At 44.6% G+C, this 23,070-nt stretch overlaps 2 protein-coding genes across 6 annotated transcripts; both read right to left on the bottom strand.

Annotated features, from left to right (window-relative positions):
* Positions 1–8,104: 8,104 nt before the first annotated feature.
* bbs4 (Bardet-Biedl syndrome 4) lies at positions 8,105–18,401 on the bottom strand. Of its 4 annotated transcripts, XM_057013097.1 has the most exons (16): positions 18,346–18,401; positions 17,619–17,661; positions 15,164–15,243; positions 14,393–14,456; positions 14,053–14,164; positions 12,072–12,144; positions 11,808–11,861; positions 11,602–11,729; positions 10,717–10,771; positions 10,525–10,593; positions 10,234–10,386; positions 9,837–10,008; positions 9,685–9,754; positions 9,451–9,595; positions 9,168–9,372; positions 8,105–8,622 (listed from the first exon to the last, which is right to left on the bottom strand). In XM_057013097.1, exons 1-16 carry the CDS (start codon positions 18,370–18,372, stop codon positions 8,474–8,476), a joined length of 1,599 nt encoding a protein of 532 aa, XP_056869077.1. In that variant the 5' UTR covers positions 18,373–18,401; the 3' UTR covers positions 8,105–8,473. The 4 variants fall into 4 exon arrangements, with proteins under 4 accessions (XP_056869077.1, XP_056869067.1, XP_056869058.1 ...); XM_057013087.1 differs by lacking the exons at positions 14,053–14,164; positions 14,393–14,456; positions 15,164–15,243; positions 17,619–17,661; positions 18,346–18,401 and adding exons at positions 12,381–12,492; positions 12,721–12,784; positions 13,492–13,744; XM_057013078.1 differs by lacking the exons at positions 14,053–14,164; positions 14,393–14,456; positions 15,164–15,243; positions 17,619–17,661; positions 18,346–18,401 and adding exons at positions 12,381–12,492; positions 12,721–12,784; positions 13,487–13,757 and having other exon boundaries at positions 11,602–11,861.
* A 570-nt stretch (positions 18,402–18,971) lies between these two features.
* scamp2l (secretory carrier membrane protein 2, like) lies at positions 18,972–22,681 on the bottom strand. 2 transcript variants are annotated; one of them, XR_008946853.1, is made up of 10 exons: positions 22,523–22,681; positions 21,939–22,016; positions 21,776–21,850; positions 21,375–21,498; positions 21,175–21,303; positions 20,945–21,104; positions 20,734–20,835; positions 20,371–20,603; positions 20,148–20,265; positions 19,972–19,994 (listed from the first exon to the last, which is right to left on the bottom strand). XR_008946853.1 is itself a non-coding variant. In XM_057013110.1 (9 exons), the coding sequence occupies exons 1-9, from the start codon at positions 22,577–22,579 to the stop codon at positions 19,839–19,841; spliced, it is 999 nt and encodes a 332-aa protein (XP_056869090.1). In that variant the 5' UTR covers positions 22,580–22,681; the 3' UTR covers positions 18,972–19,838. The 2 variants fall into 2 exon arrangements, 1 of the variants encoding a protein (XP_056869090.1); XM_057013110.1 differs by lacking the exon at positions 20,371–20,603 and having other exon boundaries at positions 18,972–19,994.
* Positions 22,682–23,070: the final 389 nt, after the last annotated feature.

The raw sequence follows: 23,070 nt of genomic DNA, 5'->3' as shown, positions 1-23,070 counted from the left end.
TGTGTAAGAGAAATGATGATGGAGATAAGGGCGTGTGCACGTGAGTGTGCACATTTCAAAGGCAGAGGGAGATTGTCTTTGTGATAATGGTGACTGAAACGTTCACCCGAGGTCGTCTGTGCCAGTGGAGCCTCCAGTGCCTCGGCCTCCCTCCTGCATGCAGATGAGCGGCTGGAGAGGCCGTGCACGGCCTCACGGGTCACGCTCGCCTTTCTCCTCCACGCCGCCGCCCAGAGCTTCCTTCGCTCGCCATCCCTCATACCCAGACGACACAGAGGGGGAAACAATGAGACAGCAGCCGTGGAGGTGGAATGAGGACAGTGAGGGGGAAGCAGACAGACTACAGGTTTCCAATTAGTCGGAGGTGAAATATATCGGAATGGCCGTTTCTCCGGGCAGGGCGGCGGCGGCGTTCACTGGGGATGTTGGATTAGAAGAAGATGAGGCGAGGAGCTTTGCTTGGCTCCTCGTCTCAACCGGCTCATCTCTGTTAGCTGCAGGAGGCTGGCAGAGAGGAAGCACACGCCGGGGGGTCGGGCTTTGGAAAGTTTCTGCAGCTCCGCCTCTGAAATCTCCGACCTCCACAACCTTTTAGTTCCTAAATTCCATCATTCTTTTCTAGATTGTTTATTTAAGAAGAGATTAAATGTGCATCAATAAGTAATGAGGCATTAAAAATGGAACATGTGAGGGGATTGTTGGGGACGCTGTTCGTGGCGTTGCTGATGTTCGCAGCCGCACTGCTGCAACGTTCCACCTGGAGATTAATGATGCTGCTTGTGTCTGCAGCGTTCCGCGGATCAGCATTAAGAACAAACATTAAAATGTAAAATGATCCACGGAAAGAGGACGCCGCTGCGGGTTTTTAAGCCAATCATTTCTCTGGTCTGGGAAATAAATGAGGTGTCTGGATGAAATAACAGATTAAAAGGTTTCGGGATTCCTTTGAGAGGGCTTGAATAAAAAAAAAGTGAATTACGATAATGAAGTTTGTCCTTTTAAACAGAGCCCCTCTTTTATTTATCGATCCCTCCTCCCCAGATAAACAACACAAATAAAAAAAGAGGAGCATTTTATTTCCAAGAACTAAGCAACGGGACTAATCCCAGTAATGTCTTAACTGAGGCATCGATTTCCTCAAAGATGCATGAGGCTCCGCTTGCTTCTGGGTGCTGGAGAGAGGCCATTCCAGCACCGCTGCCCACATCTGTTACCGGACTGTCTGGGCTCTGAGATGGGACCTATTGTGCTGCAATAGCGCGGAGGCATTTAAAACAATGTGACGGGAGCTGAGGGGGCAATTAAACCCAGGTCGGGGCTGATTTATGATCTGCTTCAATGACACAACAGACCAACCCGTGGATGCAAACGGCGGCGTGTGCAGGCACACACAGCAGCAACGGTGGGCGGCGCAATTCTCAGCCATGTGTTTTACCTTTAAATCTACCGGAGGGCAGAACGTACGCTGGCTGCTGGACACGTTACTCTCCTGAACTTTAGCCTATTTTACCGGAATTGCAAAAGTAAACCTGCAAAAATCAGGGAGATTTCAGTAGTTGTGCCACATTTTTCAGGTTTTTAATGGTCAAGGTCATTTGAAGTGGCTCTGAAGGCATTTTCAGGAATTTGGCTTTAATGTGTGTGGGGGAAGTGAAAGGAGACACACACACACACACACACACACACGCTCTGGACAACAACCACAAGCCTCCCTTGACCTCCTGAACCACATGATGAGTAACTTCACTCTCTTTCCTTCCTTCCCTCTGCGACCAGGACTTCATCTGTATCCCGCTTTGTCTCCCAGTTAATCTTAATTGGACTGACATGATGTGGAATTCCACTGAAATAACATATCACATGAGATGGAGATCAGGTTTGACAAGATTAACTATGGAAAACTGTCTCTGCTTCCTAGTAACACAACCTAAACACTTATTACTACGGTAATGTGGATTAAAAGGTAATTAAATATCACATCCTTATATCTTCAGCTCTTAGAGACAGATCAGAGAGAGAGCGCCACGTTCAACTTATCTAATTGATTTCCAAACTATATAATTTGAGTTTGCTGACATGGTTCCCCCACATCTGCCGTATCGCTGAAGAAAACATGTTTTCTGCAATTTCAAAGGTTTTATCTATCTGTCAATATGAGTCGAGGTTGTGTTTTTTTCCCACTTTCTTGATGACTGAAATGAGGCCGGGGAGTGGTGAGCATCCTACTGCGCCTCCTGATTACAAGCTGTATTTATCAGCCTCCCCAGGACCGGTGGGCCAGGCAGGAGGTCGGGCTCTCATGTTCAAAAATACATTCTAAATGTAACCCTGCTGCTCGGAGCCAGTTCTCCGCCTTGGATGTGCTCAGGTTGGAGGATCATTTCTCAGCCTATATGTTGAAGAATGTTGATGTGTTGATGCCTGTTGCTGATGGCTGATGCATTTTAATGGTTTTCTCACTCTTAACCCTGAAAATGTGCAGACATCCTGTCGTTTCACACAGGAGAAAGCTTTGGAGATCTCCTCAGCGCGGTCAGTTGATAATCAAAGACTTGAATCTTTATTTTCATCCCCTCTTTATGTGGGGATTATTGTGCTGTGAGTGACATGTTCCCGTGATGATCTCTGACACGGCAACTGACATCCAGCAAATAGGTCGTGACTGTGCAAACACCAGAATGCAAGACCAAAGTCGGAATCAAACTCAAGACCTTGCTTTCATGTGACTGTGCTAACCAGCAGCGTGCTGCCTTTTTAACTGGCCAACATGGAGCCAGTTCAGCCTCTGACACCGTCCCCAGTGGCTGTGACTTCAATGTCACAAGCTGATGAATGAAAACCTTCAAAAAAAGGAGGTTTTAAGAAGGTTTCCTGCAAAGTTTCAAAGAGCTAAAACCATTTTTCAAAGCAGTGTAACTCACCCATGAGCAGAATTGTTGGGTCAAAGCTGACCGCTGTGCTCGCAGAGGAGTCCCGTTATGGTGGTAGTTGATGCTGCAGCCCTGATGATCACCTGCCTGTGCAGGACACAGCCTCACCGCAGGGCTCAGACGGCTCCGCAGGTCGATGCCGCAGCGCCAGAAAGAAATTAAATAAACAATCCTGTTTAATTCAACTCGCCGCAGTGACGGCGTTTCCCCTGACTGAAGCAAAATGAAACCCTCAAAACTGTCAGGGAAGAGGAAAAACTGCGAGAGTGAGAAAGAAACGAGGCCGCGGAAGTAAGGATGGGCTCACGACACGTTAAACCGGGGGGCCCAAAGTCCAGTCCTCACGGGACCAGCCGGCGTTTCTGTCCTGCCAGGTCGATATCGCCTTCACCCAGGATCCCGTGTTCCTCCAGGAAGCCTGTTCTGCCTGGTAGGACAGAGAACCCACCAGGACTGGAGTTTCAGCACCTCTGCAGTAACAGATGTCACAAGACTCCGTCCAGGACTTCTGGAACAAGATCGATTCTTCTGCCCCCCCAAGTCTCCCTCCACGTGCAGGTAGATAATTTGTGGTTCGTTTAGTCCATCCTGCAGCAAACGCCTTCGTGTTAACGGGTTAATTAGTGAACACAAGGTTTGGATTTTGATGTGACAGCAGGGCCTGGAATCACAAAAGGAAACAGCCTGATTATCAGCTCATGGAGCTTCAGTCAAACCCTTTTATGAGCTTCAAAAACTTAAAATACCTCCAACTACGCCTGTGATCAGGATCCCTGGATGTTGAAACACTCCAGTCTTTGTTATTCCTAAATGCTCAAACACAAACATTCCCCCCCCAACATGAAGAAAGAACTGTGGAAAAAGAGAGCAGCTGGATTCCATTTTCAAAGCATCGACGAGAGCATTTGAATAGAAGGTGACATTGACACGAACGGGTGCTGCTGTGTTCCCGTCTTTAATACTGTTAATGCTCGTGTATCCTGCAGGTTTTGCCTGAACATTTCAGAAGCAAAAAAAAAAAAAAAAAAGGTCTGAAAGTTATCTTTGCTGCGCACAAAAACTGTTGTTAGCATCCACAAGCATTCCCTCTGAATTTCCATGCGTGTGGAAGCTGGGACAGTGAACCTTTGTTGACGCAGCTCGCAGTGATGCCTTAATGAACGGCTCTCTCATCCCGGAGATGCGGTTTGTTGCTCCGTCTTGAGGCTGACACGTCGGGGCGGCACAAAGAGATGGTGCTAGCGGGGAAAACGGGGGAGCGGAGAGCCCGGATAAATCTGCTCCGCTGAGCGACCAGCAGGGGGTCTTTGAGCTGTCTCTGGGAGAAGGGCGGGGGAAGAAATTTTGGGAAGCGGAGCGGAGAGTAAACAGTATCTGCAGAAAAACAACAACAGCAACCAGCGTGTGCCCTCATCAAGGAGCTGTATTGAAATGCAAAGCCTGCAACGCCTCGGCTCCCGATGAAGAAACCCTGACTGATGAAAGGCAACACGCGTCGTACGCACCATTACTCCTCCACAATTACATGTTTAAACACCAGCTAGGAGTTTACTACTGCACATAATTAGGCATTATTAGTGTGGCGGGGCAGAGAGACGACACGAGGAGGCACCTCCATCAGAAGGATCTGACGCTGGGTCTCCCTCCACCTAATCTGTCACAGCCAGGCCAGAATACCAAAGAGCGGACTGTGATAATCCAAGGTAATTATGAAAGGTCACCCATCAGCGAGGGCCAGACAGTGTCAAGGCTGCCCGTTCTGACATCATATGGGAGGATCTGCGCTGGGATCGGCATTTGGACAAACAGTTTCAAACAAAGGGGGCTGCTGGACCCACATGGGGGGAAAATTAAGAGTCTCCATCAATCCGATGTCCATGTGTGGGAGGGAACCAGAGTGGCTGAAGGAAATCCACACAGGTACGAGCACGTACTCACCCAGAGTGCTACCAGGTGACAAAAAGAGGAGCGTCGTGTGTTGATGCGTATCACAGGAATGGGGTCTGATCTCCAGACTGGGAAGCTGTCCAGGACTCCGTGTCCAGGACTCGAAACAAGCTGGGGTTCTAAACACCGAGGGGTCGTTTCACTTGCTGGCTCAGATCTTTGCTTCCCAGCTCGCCAAATAACCATCCCCGCCGAGAGCCGAGGAGACGCCGCACCGGGGGTTTCCTCTTTCCCTGATTGTCCCCAATCACGCGCAGGATGTGCACAACCAACCCAAACCATAAAGACGCCTCACAGGGAGGAATAACAGCCTCGCCTACATTTAGGAGACGTGTTAGGAGGTGTTGGGAAGAAAGAAGAGGAGGAATCCAAATCCCACACGCACTTGATTTATTGTGTTCAATAAACTCTTAAGAAATAGAGCTGAATTTGATTTAGCCTGATCAAAACCATCAATCTGAGACCTGTACTGAAGCAAAAACGTGTGCGTGAAGAAGATGAAGGCTCCTTTTCCTCAGAGGTCGACGGTGACATAATCAACAGGTTAACGCTCTGCACAGTTGATCCGTCTGCAAATGTGCGTTAACTTGACGTCCCTGAGGTGTGAGACTAATCAGCTGTTTTGTGTTGAACAGCAGAGGCGCCGACGGACGTCCAGGAGGTCACATGTTCAGAGTCTGTTTCCTGGAATTGGCTGGAAAAGCATTTCATTTTGCTCGAGTCGGACGTTCTGAGATGTTCGCCAACGTTGTTGCGTTCTGTCCTGGGCTCCTATTTAGCGGCCCAGTAACATATTTGGGAGGAACCCCCCCCCCAAAGAAAACAAAAACACACTTTCATGACTCATTGACTGCGTGTTTGTGGTCATAGAAACTTTCCAAAGTCTCCATTGCACTGCAGCTAAAAGTCAAATATGGTCATGTTTCTTCAGACTTATCTTGACATGCATCGTGTCTAAACTAGGCTGGGGTCAGACCGAGCCCCCGACATGTTACACTCAGATTTCCTTTAGGCCTGAGGACCAGATATGAACCCCCCCATTGTGAGCTGCATGCTGGCTGCATAAATATTTTGCCTCAAAGGCCCTTTTAAATTCTAATCAATTACTCTGCAACATGAGCTTAATGTTTAAACAAAATGTTCCTGCAGCGTTTCATCAAAGGCATTTCAGTCTGCCGGAGTAAAATTTATCTACCATTAATCAGAAAAGCCGAATGTTATACAGGAAAATGTGTTTTCGAAATAGCCGCAGTCAGATTCGTTTAAATGCCACGAACATAAGCGGAGCAATTATTTGTTTGTTGTTGTTATGCCTGCGTGAGGTAATTTCTGCAATTTCTTGGTCTAGAGAATAAATAATCCTCCTGAAAAGCGAGTGAGACATCGCAGATGCTTCCATGGAGGGGGGGCTGTCAGCATCCATCTTCACATTTGTCATCCCCAGCTGTCACCTTCATCTGGCACATCTTCCAGCGTCACTCCTAACCCCCAGGATCAATATGAGCAACACCAAACTCAGCTTTTAATAAAGAGGGAGGAGCTCCATGCACAGATCCAGCTCCACATTAGACGACGCTCATGCAGGGCAAATACAAACGCCAGCGCTCACCCCACTAACTCTGCTGCTCTAAATGTTTTTACTTTACCTGGTAGAATTAAAGTCAAAAAGCCAAACAAAAAGCATAAACTGCCTACGGTGTACTTTAAACTCACCGCCTCAAGGTAACGCTAACACCTCGCTAATTAACGAGTGAGTTCAACAAACAAGGTTTCATCTGTCAATAATTTAAAGTATTTTCTGAAAACAAAAGCCTGATAAATATGCTACCTGAAAGGGAAAAGAGTTTGTTGTTCATTTGTTTTTATCGTTTTTTACTGTGACGAGTGTTTGAAATAGTTGATGGTTGAGTTCAAACATTCAGACCTGATTACACTTTAACGACAACCTTGTAGAATAATTAAAAATTGCTTTTAATGCAACTTCAGTGGTCAAAAAGGTATTTTGTTCCTCATATACGGAGTCAATGTGTTGATATTGTGAATAAAAATGTTGTTACCAGACAATTGGATCAATTAAACCTGAACTTTCTAACATTTAGTGCCAGCATTCCGTTAGGATTACTTGTAGTATAATATACATGCAAATAAAGATAAAAAATAACTGGAATGGAAAAAATAAATGGTATTAACAGGTGTTATAAAATGTACCTTTACATCGACTTGAGTTTGATGGTGAAGATTGTGGGCTGATGATGGATAAATGAGGTAACCGAGCAGAAAAATACGAGGCCAGGAGACTAATATGAGCTCGATACTTGAGACTTAATTATTGTCTGGGGGAGCGTTTAGAGGGGCCAGACACAGGTCAGAGTCTGCATGAAGAGCTGCTGAATAAATTACAGTAGTTCTGTGGTTCTGTGGAGCAACGGGGCCTCTGGAATACCCACACACAGACACCGTCTCCAACACGTCCATCCACGACTTCACCCAATGTAAAACACGAACTGGCAGCCGGGCAGAGACAATAAAAGGTGTCTCAATTCTGTCCAAGACATCCATCAGATCTATGCTGCAGTGAAACCGACTCCAGTTTGCCTGCTGGGAGGAATTTGGCAGCTCGGCTGCAATTCCGACTAATGACAGCTGCAGCTGTTAGAAAAACAAGCCAAGAAAACATTCATTTAGAGGGAAAATCTGCTTATTTCACAACCCTGTTTTCATTATCGGGGAAAAAACTATCAGCTCAGGTTGAATCAGAACCAGAATTTTTTTGTTTTATAAAAACCTGTTTACCTACTATTTGCCTGGAGCCGGAGGACATTTAATGAAAGATACCCAGGCAGGAGATTTGAATCGTTACAAACAGGAGAAATGGAAAGAAAAAACTAAATCTTCCACAGCTGCACAGAGAAACAACTGTAGCAGGAGCAGTAATTTACAGGCCATCAACCCCCCCATAAAAGCTGCAACCAGAGGCAGTCCAGGCGTGCACGCTTTAACTGGGACCTAATGGAAGAAAAAACAACTGGAAAACGAGGGTCTGCAGGTGAAGATGGCCTCGTCCATCAGAGAAACACGGGGAGAAGCATCACCTGCTGCTTCCATCCACCTCCGTCATCCGCAGCTCCTTCTCATCCGTATCACAGAGCAGAAAGACTTGGGTTTAATTACGGAGCTTTGCTGCTAATTACCAGGAACACTTAGACACAGGCAGCAGAAAGCATCGCTCGTTTCTATTCACTCTGCTGTTTAATGTTATATACATACATCTATACAAACACAAGTCACTTATAAAAAACCTTGAAACGAGCTCTTTCACACAAGCAGCTATTTAAAAACCTCTGTCTGCTTCCAGGAGTCACTTTCTCGTTAAAATACTCGCTCCACCACATGGAACTATGTCTAATAAATATGCCTTGATGCTTTTGCACACCTGACACATTTACAGATTTACAAAATGTAAGTGTACAATAGATAAATAGTATGGGAACAGACTGAGCCACGGTTATTTGTTTCAACAACGAGAAAATTGGACCTCTCAGCCGCTGGTGAAGAAGCTTCATTTCCGCCTGCAGCACGAAACCATGACAACGGCTTCACGCCTCCATCTTGGACTTTTTCTTTGACGTTCGGGGTTTGGCTGACTCAGCAGGTTCTGGGGAGCCTGGAGGTTCTGTAGGTGGACTCGGTGCTTTCTCCACATCGCCTTCGGGCTCCAGGGGCAGGGAGGAGCCTTCTGAAACTCCTGAAAATAAAAGAACCCACAGCGTCACCCCGGGGTCGCTCGCAGAAACGTCTGACTGACATGAATTAAGCTGCTGGCTGGGGTTCGATCCCTGAGAAGGAGTCAAAATCGTTGGCAGCCGAGGATGAGCTCGTTTACACCCTCCACAGACGGAGGGTTTACAGGGATGTTTTTTACTGCTGTAATTTACATTCTTCCTGAAAATATCAGTCTCCTTGATTAGGAATCACATCCGTGGGGGTTGGGAGGATTTTTCCAACAAGAAATCGAGTTTCTGGAGTAAAACATTCCTGTAATTAGTGTCTGAGTTTGAATACCTACAAGGTTACAGCTGGTTCATGGCACAAACCCTGAAATTGCGTCTCTGGTCTGGAGACGTGTGGAATCTGAGTCTGATTCTAACGGCGTGAGCTGCGTAATGATGCTGACGTCTGTCATGGATGCACTATTCTGCCTCACATCGTGTTTTAATGATGGAAGCTGCAGCGTCCTTGAATTCCAGGACCGTCTTGGATTTTTTCCCCCATCTGTCTTTGTTTTTTTACCTGCCGGTAGTGTGATGTTTTTGTTGTAGCTTGCAGCAGAAGACATGGCCTGACCCAGAGCCTGATTGGTACCAAGGGGAGCACTGGGACCTTTAGAGGCCACTGAAGAGGTTGACTTTGATTTGGAGTCCTTGTCTGGTTTTGTCCACACCAGACTGTCCGTCACCTGCAGGGCTCCTCCCATCTTCTGAGCCATGTCAATTAGCTGAGTGGAGACCAGTGAAGGAGATCATACAAACACAAACGGATGCTTTCAGTTTTACATATCAAGGAGGATAAAAACCTCAGCGTCAAACTCAAAGTTGCTGTTGCTGTCTCGCAGTAAGTTGACTTTCCTCTCCATCTCCTGGTACTGAGCCAGCGCTTCCTCCTTTTCGCCATGATTATAGAGGAAGATGGCAAAGTTCAGGTTGACCAGAGGGTTGGAACTGGAACACATGAGAATATGGAGCTAATCAGCGACACTCCCAGGGTGAGAAACTCCACATTTGAGGGCAACCATGTAAAATGGACTCACTCATCCATCGTCACAGCTTGTTCATACGCTTTGGTGGCGTTCTCCACATCTTCTAAGTTGGTCAGAGCCACTATTAAGAAGGACAGAGGTTTGTCGTTTACACCGTTGAATTCACAGGCAATAATGAGCTCAGCTTCAGCCTGAATCTGCACCTGCCAGTAACATGTAGAGCTCTCCCATTCGTGGGTTCAGGTTGATGGCTGCGCTGAGGAAGTGGAAGGCGGAGGCGTACTGCTGCATGGTCAGGTGGACCAGACCCAGGTTGTACAAGACTTTCCAGTCAAAAGGAGACAAGTAGTGAGCTCTTTTCAGACAGCTGAAGGCCTGTGGGATGAAGGAAGATGGAGAAGTCAAAGGCTGAGAGCACCGTGAGGTGGAAAACTTAATAATATATGATTCCATGGAGAAGCATGGACCAACTCAGCAAGAGCTGAACTTATTTATAAAGTTCAGGAGGGCTTAAAGTGCTAAAAAACAATATGGGAGAAGTGAAAATATGATTGCACAACAGTATAACTTGCACTTTAGAAAAAGGGCTGTGTTACTCACAGCAACATATTTCTTTTTCCCAAAGAAACACATTCCAATGTTGTTCCAGAGAGGAGGGCTCTCGGGCACCACGCAGGCCGCCACGCGGTACTTGTTCATGGCCACATCGAAATCCCCGTGGGTCTGCATCATGCTGCCTGCAGCCAGGATGGCCTGCGAATGAAACAGTGATGAGAAGAGATGCACGTGACTATTAAATGGACTGAGCCTGACAGAAAATGAGCCTTTATTTTCACTGAATGGCTTTAAAGAATTCATAATAAAAGATTACACTGAGGTGGATCGACATACCTTATAGTTGCTGGGGTCAAATGTCAGGGCGTTTCCAAGGTGCTCAAAAGCTTTTTGGTACTTTCCAAGCTGGCCAGATGAACAGAAATGACACAAACACTGGTGATTAGTTACTCACACCTCCAGGTAACTTCTCTAGGGTTTGTTCTTGCATCCACATAATTAGATTTACACTAGTTTCCAAGTCAATACCTGTAAATACAGCAGGCCGAGTGTTGTCAAGACTTCAGTATTCTCTGGAGAGAATCTGAAAAGGGAAGAGCCACATGAAAAATGCTACTTTATCCATGCCTGTAATTACACTTAATTTGTGCAATGACTCTCAGCAAACATGATTTATATTCTGGAGAACTGATGATTATTCAATCAGGGTTTGATTCAGCATAATTGTGAGATCTTAATTATAACCTGCGGGTGGGGCACGTGGGGGGGTCTCTAAGAACAAGATGGTGGAGAAAAGCAGATCTGCATTAAACTAAGATTCACAGTGGTATATCTCATTAGAGGCTAAACCAGTATTGGGGCACTTGATTAATTCATTGAACCGACAGGAGACAGCCACATTTGCAGCCATTATACTGCAGACAGCGGCCTCATTTTGGTATTTACACCACATCCTAATGATTAAACACTCAACATGAGGATGAAAGTAGAACTGAAGTAAGTTCAGAGTGAACTGACAATGTGAGCAAGTTGAAACGAGCCAAAACGGAAGACTGAAGAAAATACAAAAATAAAAAAGCCTGCTTTTCACACTGAGCTACGAAGACAGAAAATCAGCAGGCAAATCAACAGGAAACCCATTTAAATCAGCCAGTCTCCTCAGAAACGGCACATCTCACTGACTGTTTTTAATACTGGAGAACGTCTCCTCAGGAAGTGTCTCACTAAGGCAGCGATGATTCGCAGATTTCAGTTCACACATGGAAATTTAGATGTGAAAAATGGAGATTTTTACCGCCAAAACACAGAGAAGCACCACAGGGACTGAGAACAGACTGAGCGTAATGAGGAGCGTGCCACTGTTTTCAAATTAAAAATGCTTTTTAGCACTGTCCCCTGTTAAACCTGACTCACTCCACTGCTCGCTTATAGACGTCGATGGCCTTGTCTGTGTCTCCAGCCAGCAAATGGACCTTCCCCAGCATCATGAAAGTCTTGTCGTGTTTGTTTATCTGAAGGGCTCTGTTGAGATGTTCTTCAGCCTGACAGCAAAACAAAAAAGAAGATCTTAGAGTGAAACGAGCTAATGAGTTCATAGTGAAACAATCCAGCGTACTCACATTTTTCAAGTCTTTGATGAAGAAATAACACAAACCCAGATTATGGCTGATCTCCTGGTGGACAGAAAATCTAAAGTTTAGTTCTGTGTATCATTACTGTCGGTGGTTCGTGACAGGATGGTTTGCCTGTATGAAACCTGCTACTGCGGTGCCAGTGTAAAAGTCCCGCGTCAGGCAGGAGGCCCTGAATGTCTCCTTGCTAACTGAACAACTTTAATAACGTGGAAACTAAGCAAAACCTTGGTGCGGGAGTGTTTTCTTTACCCAGTCTTTGTCGGTGACTCTTGCTGCTTCATGATAGAATTCAATAGCTGCTTTGTGCTTGCCCAGGAGAAATCTATAGAGAGAATAAACTAAAACAATCCATCTCAAACAGTGCACTCTGAATCGATAGCCTTACACTCCCACTGTGCTGCAACAGTCACTAGGAGTGGATTAATTGTTCCCTACAGCATTAAAGAATGTTCTAGTCATCACTATCATGCAGTCTGATTCTATATTTCTCTTCTCCATCTGTCTTATGACTTAATGGAAGAGGGTAGATTCCCATCAGGCTCAGGGGCCGCGACTCACAGTGATCTGGCCACTTGCTTGAGATTATCAGAGCTGCTGGGATTAAGGATGGCACAGCTCTGAAACAGCTCCAGGGACTCTTGGATCTTGCCCTCGAGACGCAAGATTAGTGCTGTGGCGAGAGTTTAGAATACAAAAAGCCACACTTATCTCCGGATGTAACAAGAGCATATTAAAATCAAAGGCACAGCAGGGGGTCCAGTGAGGGGAACTAAATTATGTATTGAGAAAGAAGTGGGTTGAATTCTGCAAAGACGCTTTGATTTCAGACAACTTTTAATGAAGTTCATACATGTTCCATGCTTCATAGGGGAAAGGTTTGACTCAAAATGTGGCTTACCTTGTACATATATGGCATATTCACACATTCCAGTGGTCTCCTGCAGTTGTTCTTTAATGATCATCTACGTGGTCGAGGAGATAAGGACAGTTTTATTATTTACAAATAAGCATCTCAAGCATCTCTTTCTCAAGCTCTTCTAAACAGGTTAAGTAAAGGAAACTGAGTGTACGCAAGTGTTCTAGATAAAATAACGGGTCCAAAAACCTTCATTTGAGTTGAGAACAAGTAAAATACTTGATGGGCTGAGTTAACTCCGTCCAAATCGGATGATTTTGAGAAAAATAACCACACAAAACCTTGATTGCAGAAGTGAAAACACTAACAAAGCTAATGAAATTGGTCTTGAATTTAAATACCGGTAATCAATTTTATTTAACATTTTCTGCTAAGAGATGGTTCTGAAGTCCCTTGAAAAAAGCGTTCCATTCTTGACGTATTACGGGACAGGTGAAAAATAGAGAGGATAAAAGTAAGACTAAAAAGGCTGCTTGAATCGGCAGATTCAGAGCCATGAGCCTGGTTATCAGGCTGGCTGAGGATGCACCGGTACTAATGAATCCACAAACAGTCTGAGGAGGCAGATCTATTTAAAGATCTGTTTTATGTGAGACTACATGGGTGGATGCAGTTCATTAGGCCACTATGAAGCAGGGTGTCATATAGAGCCCAGCACACCTCAGCTTCCATTAGCTTCTTATGAATTTCGGAGCAGATCAGAACCAGGTCAACGAGGGGTTAAATAAAGAGGAGGGAGTAACTTTACCTTACAGGTATCGTAGTCCTTGCGGACATAGTGCTGGTGGATTAGCCAGTTCCTCCTTTCCACTATTGGAAGCTCTGGAGCTGAAAATAAAGTGACGTGATGAGACTTGTTCAGGTCCCGTTGAAGCAACACCAGAATGATTAATACAATACAATAAGTGTTGCTTTTGCAGAGAATACCAAGTCTAATCTGACAGCTGTAAGCAACACTGCACAGTTAATCCTATACATTTAGATTGGCACACAAGTTTCTCAGACTATCTGAATGCTCAGTTTCCATACTACATAAATCCCAAGTGCATTATACTTGTCAAACCTTTGATCCCACAGTCAACGCAGATGCTAAACTAAAACAATCCATCTCAAACAGTGCACTCTGAATCGATAGCCTTACACTCCCACTGTGCTGCAACAGTCACTAGGAGTGGATTAATTGTTCCCTACAGCATTAAAGAATGTTCTAGTCATCACTATCATGCAGTCTGATTCTATATTTCTCTTCTCCATCTGTCTTATGACTTAATGGAAGAGGGTAGATTCCCATCAGGCTCAGGGGCCGCGACTCACAGTGATCTGGCCACTTGCTTGAGATTATCAGAGCTGCTGGGATTAAGGATGGCACAGCTCTGAAACAGCTCCAGGGACTCTTGGATCTTGCCCTCGAGACGCAAGATTAGTGCTGTGGCGAGAGTTTAGAATACAAAAAGCCACACTTATCTCCGGATGTAACAAGAGCATATTAAAATCAAAGGCACAGCAGGGGGTCCAGTGAGGGGAACTAAATTATGTAATGAGAAAGAAGTGGGTTGAATTCTGCAAAGACGCTTTGATTTTAGACAACTTTTAATGAAGTTCATACATGTTCCATGCTTCATAGGGGAAAGGTTTGACTCAAAATGTGGCTTACCTTGTACATATATGGCATATTCACACATTCCAGTGGTCTCCTGCAGTTGTTCTTTAATGATCATCTACGTGGTCGAGGAGATAAGGACAGTTTTATTATTTACAAATAAGCATCTCAAGCATCTCTTTCTCAAGCTCTTCTAAACTGGTTAAGTAAAGGAAACTGAGTGTACGCAAGTGTTCTAGATAAAATAACGGGTCCAAAAACCTTCATTTGAGTTGAGAACAAGTAAAATACTTGATGGGCTGAGTTAACTCCGTCCAAATCGGATGATTTTGAGAAAAATAACCACACAAAACCTTGATTGCAGAAGTGAAAACACTAACAAAGCTAATGAAATTGGTCTTGAATTTAAATACCGGTAATCAATTTTTATTTAACATTTTCCTGCTAAGAGATGGTTCTGAAGTCCCATTTGAAAAAAGCCGTTCCATTCTTGACGTATTACGGGACAGGTGAAAAATAGAGAGGATAAAAGTGAGACTAAAAAGGCTGCTTGAATCGGCAGATTCAGAGCCATGAGCCTGGTTATCAGGCTGGCTGAGGATGCACCGGTACTAATGAATCCACAAACAGTCTGAGGAGGCAGATCTATTTAAAGATCTGTTTTATGTGAGACTACATGGGTGGATGCAGTTCATTAGGCCACTATGAAGCAGGGTGTCATATAGAGCCCAGCACACCTCAGCTTCCATTAGCTTCTTATGAATTTCGGAGCAGATCAGAACCAGGTCAACGAGGGGTTAAATAAAGAGGAGGGAGTAACTTTACCTTACAGGTATCGTAGTCCTTGCGGACATAGTGCTGGTGGATTAGCCAGTTCCTCCTTTCCACTATTGGAAGCTCTGGAGCTGAAAATAAAGTGACGTGATGAGACTTGTTCAGGTCCCGTTGAAGCAACACCAGAATGATTAATACAATACAATAAGTGTTGCTTTTGCAGAGAATACCAAGTCTAATCTGACAGCTGTAAGCAACACTGCACAGTTAATCCTATACATTTAGATTGGCACACAAGTTTCTCAGACTATCTGAATGCTCAGTTTCCATACATATAATCCCAAGTGCATTATACTTGTCAAACCTTTGATCCCACAGTCAACGCAGATGCTCAACTAAAACCCTGAGCTGGAATATAATCATCCCTCTCCCAGGCTGTAAATGTCACCTGGAAGGGAAGTTTTGAAAAATAAAAATACAACAATCTTTTTGTCGTGCTTTTACTGTATCAAGATGGTCTTCTGTTGCCAAGGCAACCGTGTCTCTCATAGAGTAACTGCTTGCGATAGAAGGGAGAGGTTTTTGATAACAAATAACGGGATAAATGAGCAGGTATGAGCGGCAAACGCAGATTTCGACAGGGTTAGGTAACCTGGAGAACTCCACAATGCTCCCTGTCTTCGCCCTGGCTAAGCGCTAAATTTCATTCCAAAAAAATATGTAACTCCAATTCAAATGAGTTTGATTCTAGTAATCCTGTTATCTTGCACCTACTCCCTTCCTCTGAGGCTAAAAAAAGAATCACTGGCGATGGGGAATGAAGTTCCACGCTTTGAGCTGGCTGCTGACATTTTGGGAGATATCATTAATGAAAGCCTTGTGTAAAAATACAGTGTGCATGCGTTACTCTTCTGTCTCTAGCCGTCAACACTTGAGGCAGCGGCGCGATGTGCCGCTAGAACTGGGCCTCATCCAGCTACTTCAGAGCAATCCTCTCCGTCGCTGAGAGTGAAGCTGCGTGGCTTTCATGCGTTTGCCCCGTCAAGATTCTGAATGGCCCTATTTGTAGCATCCTAATCCGCTTTCTTCCTGCTGAGACAGCAGTAATATTCTTGTCTCCGGGTTTCAGCTTGTGGCCCTGCAGTGCTCCAGTCTTCACATGCACAAAGTGGGGCATATTTAGTGAGGGGGGGAATGGAAAAGATGCCTGACATGTATCCCTGCAATTACTGTGTGAAAGAACGGTAGAGGGGAGCAAAGAAGATGATCACAGCGGGAGATCTCTAAATATAGTCCCCAGAAAGTCTTCATCCCAAAAAATTGGGGGATTTTTTTTTCATTGTTACATTTGATCTGGCTAAGGCTAAGACAGATTTCCATGTGCTTCAACCATCTGTTAAAAGGGGATAAGAGCGGGGGAAAGGCATGCTGAGATCAAAAGACACATGTGGAGAATGTAATAGGAAATAGGTTGAAAATTATTTTGGAAGTTTTGCCACAAGTAACTCTAAAAAAATCCCCCGACTCTCATCTTGTGCTTTGATATTCAACTGCACGTTCTCTTTCTTCAGAGATCTCCCATATTTTTAAAATCAGCGATGTAACCACATTAGCAAATAGCTCCAATCAATCAGTAAATCAATGATTAAATAGTAACTTTACTGGAAACTGTTTCATAACGAGGTGAGTTCTTCACATAACATCATTTCATTGTCCTCCGTGTCTGAATGGTCCCCAGAAAATGGCATCTGTATGTACCTTTCACAATCAACCACAGAAGGAACATTAGGAGCATAAGAGCACAGTCATGATGCTACTACAAATGGGTGAAGCATTAACATACTAACCTAAGATTTTAATTTATAGCCTCTATTCAATGAACCACAAGTCATTTTTGTATCTATAAGACTCCTTTTATTTACACCATTAATCCACTCAGAGTTAGAATTCTAAAGGAGGCAACATGCTACATAAAAGAGGCCATTATTGAATTTTCCCAATTGTTCTGAAAAGAGTAATCAATTTATAGTTTATATTCTTATTATTTATCAAGCCTACTGTATAGGTTGCATTAATACTGCGCTCTGCATTTTATTAACCCTTGATAATTGTTAGAATTGCTCAATATCAATAATATAATATTTAACAAGCTGTTGAACTAATGACATGACTTTTAGATAATAATAAGGTCTGTTTGAAATGACATTAGCCAACGTGTAAAAAAACAACCCCCAGCTCGACTGTTTAGTGACTACATCAACATTATGACATTTACTCCGGCGAATCCAAACTTTTATCACATTAAAACCGAAATAAAAAGACGTCATAGGTGAGTTTGACTGTAGAGGCGGAGAGGAGGCCGACAGCGCCCCCTACAGGACCGCTCACGCACCTTCTCCTCCGGGAACCAAGTCTTGCAGGAGCTTGAGTAATATTTATTCATAAACTGTGAAAATGTGTCACAAAAATGTGTTGCAAAAGACTTGCATGTGTTGTCAGACGGTACCTTTAGGAGCTCGGCGTTTCTTTGTCTCAGTTGCAGCTGGGAGCTAAAATGTTTAAAAAAAGGAAGAAAAAGAACACAAACGTTTTAAGATGGTTTAAATGGTTTAAGTTTACCAAATGTCTTTGTGGCTGTGTGCTACATATGCTAGTTTACTAAAAGTTTTAAACTCTGGAGATGTTTCGGTTTTTGTTAGCAAACGGGGCCAGTAAAGTTTAAATGACTATTGAAGGCAGGTTGCATTTATGTCCTAACTAATGTGACCAACCCACACCAAAGTCGGTAAATGGTCAACAGTAGTTAGTGGACAACAACAGCGATGTTTCAACAACTCAGATTTATGAAGTCTCACGGAGACGTTGGGATAAATGTGGTGGCGCCGACATCGACAGGGTGGGACAGTTAACCAGGACTCCGAACCTCAACCCAAATGGCCGAACTGAACCGTGCGGACGGTCGTTAACCGGTTACTAAGGTTCTGTCTGTCGAACCGCAGCTCCCGTGATTAGAGCTGAGCCAGGAGCTTAAAGGCAGGACAGGAGCCACTCTGGCTAATCAACTTAGCTTCGACTCAGGAGCTGCTAACCTGTCAGCTAACTAAAGAAAACGAGTTGTAGGACAGCGACACTTTAACACTTTAACTAGTTGTTTAGCTGTCTTCCCTCCCGTGTCCACCCACCCTCGCGGTTGTTACTAGAATAACCATAACAAGCGTAAGTGTTGCTCTCACCACCGCGGATTTCTCCTCCTCCGCCATCTTGGTTTGAGCACAGAAGCTGTTGCCATGGATACAAGAGGGCTGCGCAATCACGCAGCTTAAATCCACAGAATAAATTGGCTTTTAGACATTTTTGAATAAAAACTTAATGGCGAGAACACCTACATTTATTTTAACAAGCTCTGTAAATCATATTATAAAGTTAACATTGACTCACACAGGCAGTGACACAACCACTAAGAACAGACCACAATCACTCAAAAGCTATTAATACTTCCTTTTTTATGTTCTTCATAGCTGTATTTTTTAAACAGATTGATTATTGGATGATAAATTGACTCTCTAAATGTAATTACTTTTATGGGGAGCTAGTTTGTCAAGATTCCATTATTTTCCTTCTTTTTCTTGGCCTGGACCAGTGATGAAGCAGGATCTGTTGCCCCGGGCGCCCACTGATGCAACGGCAGCACCAGTTCATGATGCATGTAAAATGAAGCAGCAGCATCAGGAATGGATGCCAGTACCCTCAGCCAGCACCCGGGGCAGCTCATCATTGGGGTTGAGAGTTGATTAGAACATTTTCCACACATTCAGGTTTGATGTTGAGAATTCCAAGCAGAAATAATATATGGGTCAGATTTTAAGAAGAGCAAAAAAGTGTTTATGAGGGTGAAGAAAGAACAGCTTTCAAGCATCCAAACATCCCTAGAGGCTTTAAATATGCATGGATACGTACAACGTGCCAACACATCATGGCCAAAGACAAGACAATATCAGACCATCAGAGGCACCGATGTCCCTCCTCAACATGATTTAGTCTTAAACCTCACAAATATTCACAGCAGGAAAGTGTCAATAATTATCATGTAACAGCAACATTCAGGTAAAATTATTGTTTAACAATTGTTCTCTGTGCTCATTTGACTAAATACTACTCAATCCTTCGCTATAGCAGTAATTTTACATCAGAGACCTTGACCCCCACCTATTAGTTTAATCATACTAAAAACACATGCCATCGTGCTTAACGCCCATTTTCATTTCCCATCACTGCATCTAAGTCCATAAGCTTATAACAACGGCGATAACAACAAAAATCTAATCCAGTCACCTTCATTTATCATCAGTTTATCTTACAGTTTTATACAGAAGTTTAAATTTAATGACCCACGTTCAGTAGTGTAACACACAGGATGTAACTAATCAATCGGAGCATCTGCGAGCAAATATAATAAACAGTACATTTATTTGGATGACCAGACATTCCAGTGGGGGACTGTTTAGAAGTCAGTAATAGTCACATTCAGTAATACTCAACATCCGCATTTGTTGCACAGAATTAAATAAAGAAACCCAAATCTGTGCAGAGCTGCATCATTTCCAGTGTTAAATAACAGGATGCTGCAAGTTATTATTATTATCATCATTTTTGCAAGTCTAACGATGCTGATGAATGTTGGTCAGACCTGAGACCAGCCTGAGGTGGTGTAGGTGCAGGAGACGGTCTAATTTTCCCGACTCCTGCCAAAGACGCCCTGAGCAGCAGAGGAGGCGGCATCTGCAGCAACGGTCTGGACGGCTCGGTTGGTCATGACCTCCTGGGAGAACTCCTGCTGGGCCTTGGAGAAGCTGGCACCGGTCCTCCTGTACTTAGAGTGGACCTTAGAGGCAAAGGGACAGCCATTAGGGCAGAGGCAGGTTTATAAATCAGCTCCTGTGAACCTGAATCAAAGATTAACCTGCTGACTGATGCTTAATTTTTTCACAGTTGAGCCGGATGGTAAATCTGACAAATATTTCCCTTATGAACCTACCATTTTCAGAAGAATGATTGCCAAGACAGCATTCACTGTGAAGAAACCAGCGACCACCATCATAACCACGGCCACGGGCAGGTTTGACCGGAGCACGCTGATGGAGGCGATCCACCCGCTGTCCACAAGAGACAAACAAACGTGGTGTGACCGTTTCTGCACAGGGACTCAGACTCCGCAGCACAGATTCACATAGGGTTCGAGAGGAATTTCAGAAATTTACCCTTAACAAGGTCTAGAGCAGTGAATGATGGGAAATTCTGACATCTGTTCCATCACCGCACGTTGAAAAGAAACTGAAAGTCCTGCACTTACAATGCAGCAACCCAAACAAGTTAGGAGAGCAGCAGCCTGTCAGAGATGACCAGAGAGGAGAAGAAGAGACGTGGCGAGAAGAAACACAAAGGAATGAAGGAAGAAACCCACTGACCCCCATGCACATTTACGGTAAACCTACTGAGGAGCGAGAGCACACAGATGGATGAAGACAGAGAGACGCCGTTAGCACTGAACCACTGTTCCATGACCGTTCACCACCTTCACCTCACATGCAGGGGACTGGCCAGGTGAAGGTGTATCCACTCACCTGTTGCCCCAGCGGGGGATCCCGATGGCCTGGATGATGTAAACCACCACTTGGAAGAAAAAGACGAAGAAGAAGAAGAAGAAGCTGAAGGAGCTGTCAGACCTGAGGAGGAAAAACACACAAAAGGATGAGATATTAGCATTTAGCATGTAAAACACTAGCCTATTCATCTCCTTGTGTCTTCACGTGTCCTGCTTAGCTAGTAGTGTACCTGAAGGCCTTGTAGACAGGCCTGTACCAGCAGACAAAGGAAACCGGTGTGAAGAGGATGAACCAGAGGATAGACAGACCAAAGTCAACCGCATATGCAGCATCCGCAGTGAAATACGCCAGGCAGGCCAACACGTTGAGAAACAGCGTGGCGCTGTGGACTGGAGAGACGGACGCCGATCAATTTGACACCGAAACATTGACTGCATTGTCCATGGAGTTGGTACGTACACATCCAGAGGTAATACATCCTCCTGCATATCCTGCGGTACTCCTCTGGGATCTCCTCCTCAAAGTCCTGGTAGAAGCACGGCTTCACGGGGGAGAAGTTCGGTAGAGGCGGCCAGTTGTTTTCCTTAACTGAAGGCACACAACACTCGAATTACCAACGTGAGGGCGCATTGCTCGCATACCCTCGTGCAGGAGCTCACCGCCAGTGTTGGATGCTCTGCTCCTGTTCTGCATCTCCTGCTCCTTCCTCTCCAGCTCAGCCGCCTTCCGCTCCAGCTCTTCCTGCTGTCTGATCAAGTTGGCCTGCCCAGCAGCTGCAGAGGCCTGCAAGAGAACAAGAACATTCTCCTCAGCCATGTTCAAAACGAAGTTCGGGTTTTCCCAGTCTGCCGTCACAGTAAAACCACTTTAGCCAATGAAGAAAGAGGAAAGTGTCAGCAAATCAAAAGCAAAGGCATCTCAAAATAAGACCGGAATTAAGGGTTCAAGTACAATAGATGAGGAGTCAAATATGCATAAATCCCAGATCAAATATTTATGATCAATATTTTTATTCAGTTCGTGTCTGTGATAGGAGAAAAAAAAACGTGTTTCGACTCACCTGTGGGTTCTGCTCCACAGAGGTGTGCAGGATGGCAGGCTCGGATGAGGCAGCAGAGATGGGGACGGTCCGTCCCTGTCAAACAAATCCACACCCATTTTAACAGAGCCCCCATTTACATAATAGTAAAAAAAAATATATTAATAAAAAAGAAGCACCCAACCATTTCAGTGCCAGTAAATGGGTTAAACTCCCCAATGTTCCCAGCGCTGCCGCTTGTCGCTTTTGTGATGGAGTCATCCTGAAACACAAAAATGGTGGTTATTGAGATGGTTTTACCCGAGTCGAGGTTGGCCATTTAGACCAGAACTGTGCTCCAAGTGTCTGATTTCATTCGTTATTCTAATAAATGTATTGTCGACATCACTTGGAAGTAACAATAAACTCAATTTAAGGACCTTTTCAGTGATTAAATTCCGAAACAAATGGTCACTATTGATTCCATCAATGGCGGGTCTGAGCGCAGGAGACAGCGCAGGTGAATAATTCCCAGCAAGCACCTGCTCGTAGCCCTGCTTACCTGCGCAGGTGAGTTGACAGAGCCCGCACTTCTACTTAGAACCAAAGCGGTCAAGAACATGTCATATTTATTCCCAGGGACGATTCCAACCCAGGAAATATTTTAGGCCAAACCCAGAGACCAACCAAACAGGTTCTTGGTGCATTATCTCTCCCAGTCGCCACTGTGCCAGATAAAAGTCACTTAAAACTAGGACCAGAAGCAGTGAGCCCACGCGTCAGCCTCACCTGGAAGGGATTAACGTCCACTGGATCGGCGAAAGGGTTGCTGTCATATCCGGACATAGCTCGGGTTCAAAGTTTATCGCCTTTGGAGTAAACAAGACCACAGCTCTGTCGTCTCCCGGGCGGCTGCGGCGACACACAGCAACTGCGCATGCGCGCTCCGGTGGGCGGAGCTATCCTCGAGGGCCGTCCTTGCCCTTGAGGCACCGCTAATTAATTATGCGAATGTCGTGACGTCGATTGGTCCTCGCGGAGCTTCAAAACAGCTATAATTTTACCACTAATGTACCGCATTGCAAATATATAAAGACGTTCAATTAATAACTGTTAAAAAATATATTTAAGTAAAACGCCAATAAGCATTAAATTAGATTTTTGCATGCCTTGGCAGTATGAGTTTGCCAAACGAAAACAATTTTATTGTGTTTATGTATTAAGATGGGAATTGTCTCAGATGCCACTGGAGCAAAATGTTTGTGCTCAAATTTCAGCTACATTTTTTTGAAACATTTCTTTTATCAAGGTCAGCCACAGCTTAAACCACATGGCCT

The sequence above is a fragment of the Takifugu flavidus genome, chromosome 2 (assembly GCF_003711565.1).
Source record: "Takifugu flavidus isolate HTHZ2018 chromosome 2, ASM371156v2, whole genome shotgun sequence".
Taxonomy (NCBI): domain Eukaryota; kingdom Metazoa; phylum Chordata; class Actinopteri; order Tetraodontiformes; family Tetraodontidae; genus Takifugu; species Takifugu flavidus.
Note: the sequence above shows the minus strand (reverse complement) of the source record. Positions and strands in the feature narration are given on the sequence as shown.

What these genes read in the sequence shown, in the direction of transcription:
- bbs4 (XM_057013097.1), bottom strand. Translation starts at nt 18,372, where the DNA reads ATGGCGGAGGAGGAGAAATCCGCGGTG. An exon ending in GAGTCACCGACAAAGACTGG is followed by an intron (nt 11,862 to 12,071) that starts GTAAAGAAAACA and finishes TCTGTCCACCAG; the next exon opens with GAGATCAGCCATAATCTGGG. An exon ending in GTCTATAAGCGAGCAGTGGA is followed by an intron (nt 10,772 to 11,601) that starts GTGAGTCAGGTT and finishes TTCCCTTTTCAG; the next exon opens with ATTCTCTCCAGAGAATACTG.
- scamp2l (XM_057013110.1), bottom strand. Translation starts at nt 22,579, where the DNA reads ATGTCCGGATATGACAGCAACCCTTTCGCCGATCCAGTGGACGTTAAT. An exon ending in CATTTACTGGCACTGAAATG is followed by an intron (nt 21,851 to 21,938) that starts GTTGGGTGCTTC and finishes TTTGTTTGACAG; the next exon opens with GGACGGACCGTCCCCATCTC. An exon ending in CAGAGCATCCAACACTGGCG is followed by an intron (nt 21,304 to 21,374) that starts GTGAGCTCCTGC and finishes GTGTGCCTTCAG; the next exon opens with TTAAGGAAAACAACTGGCCG.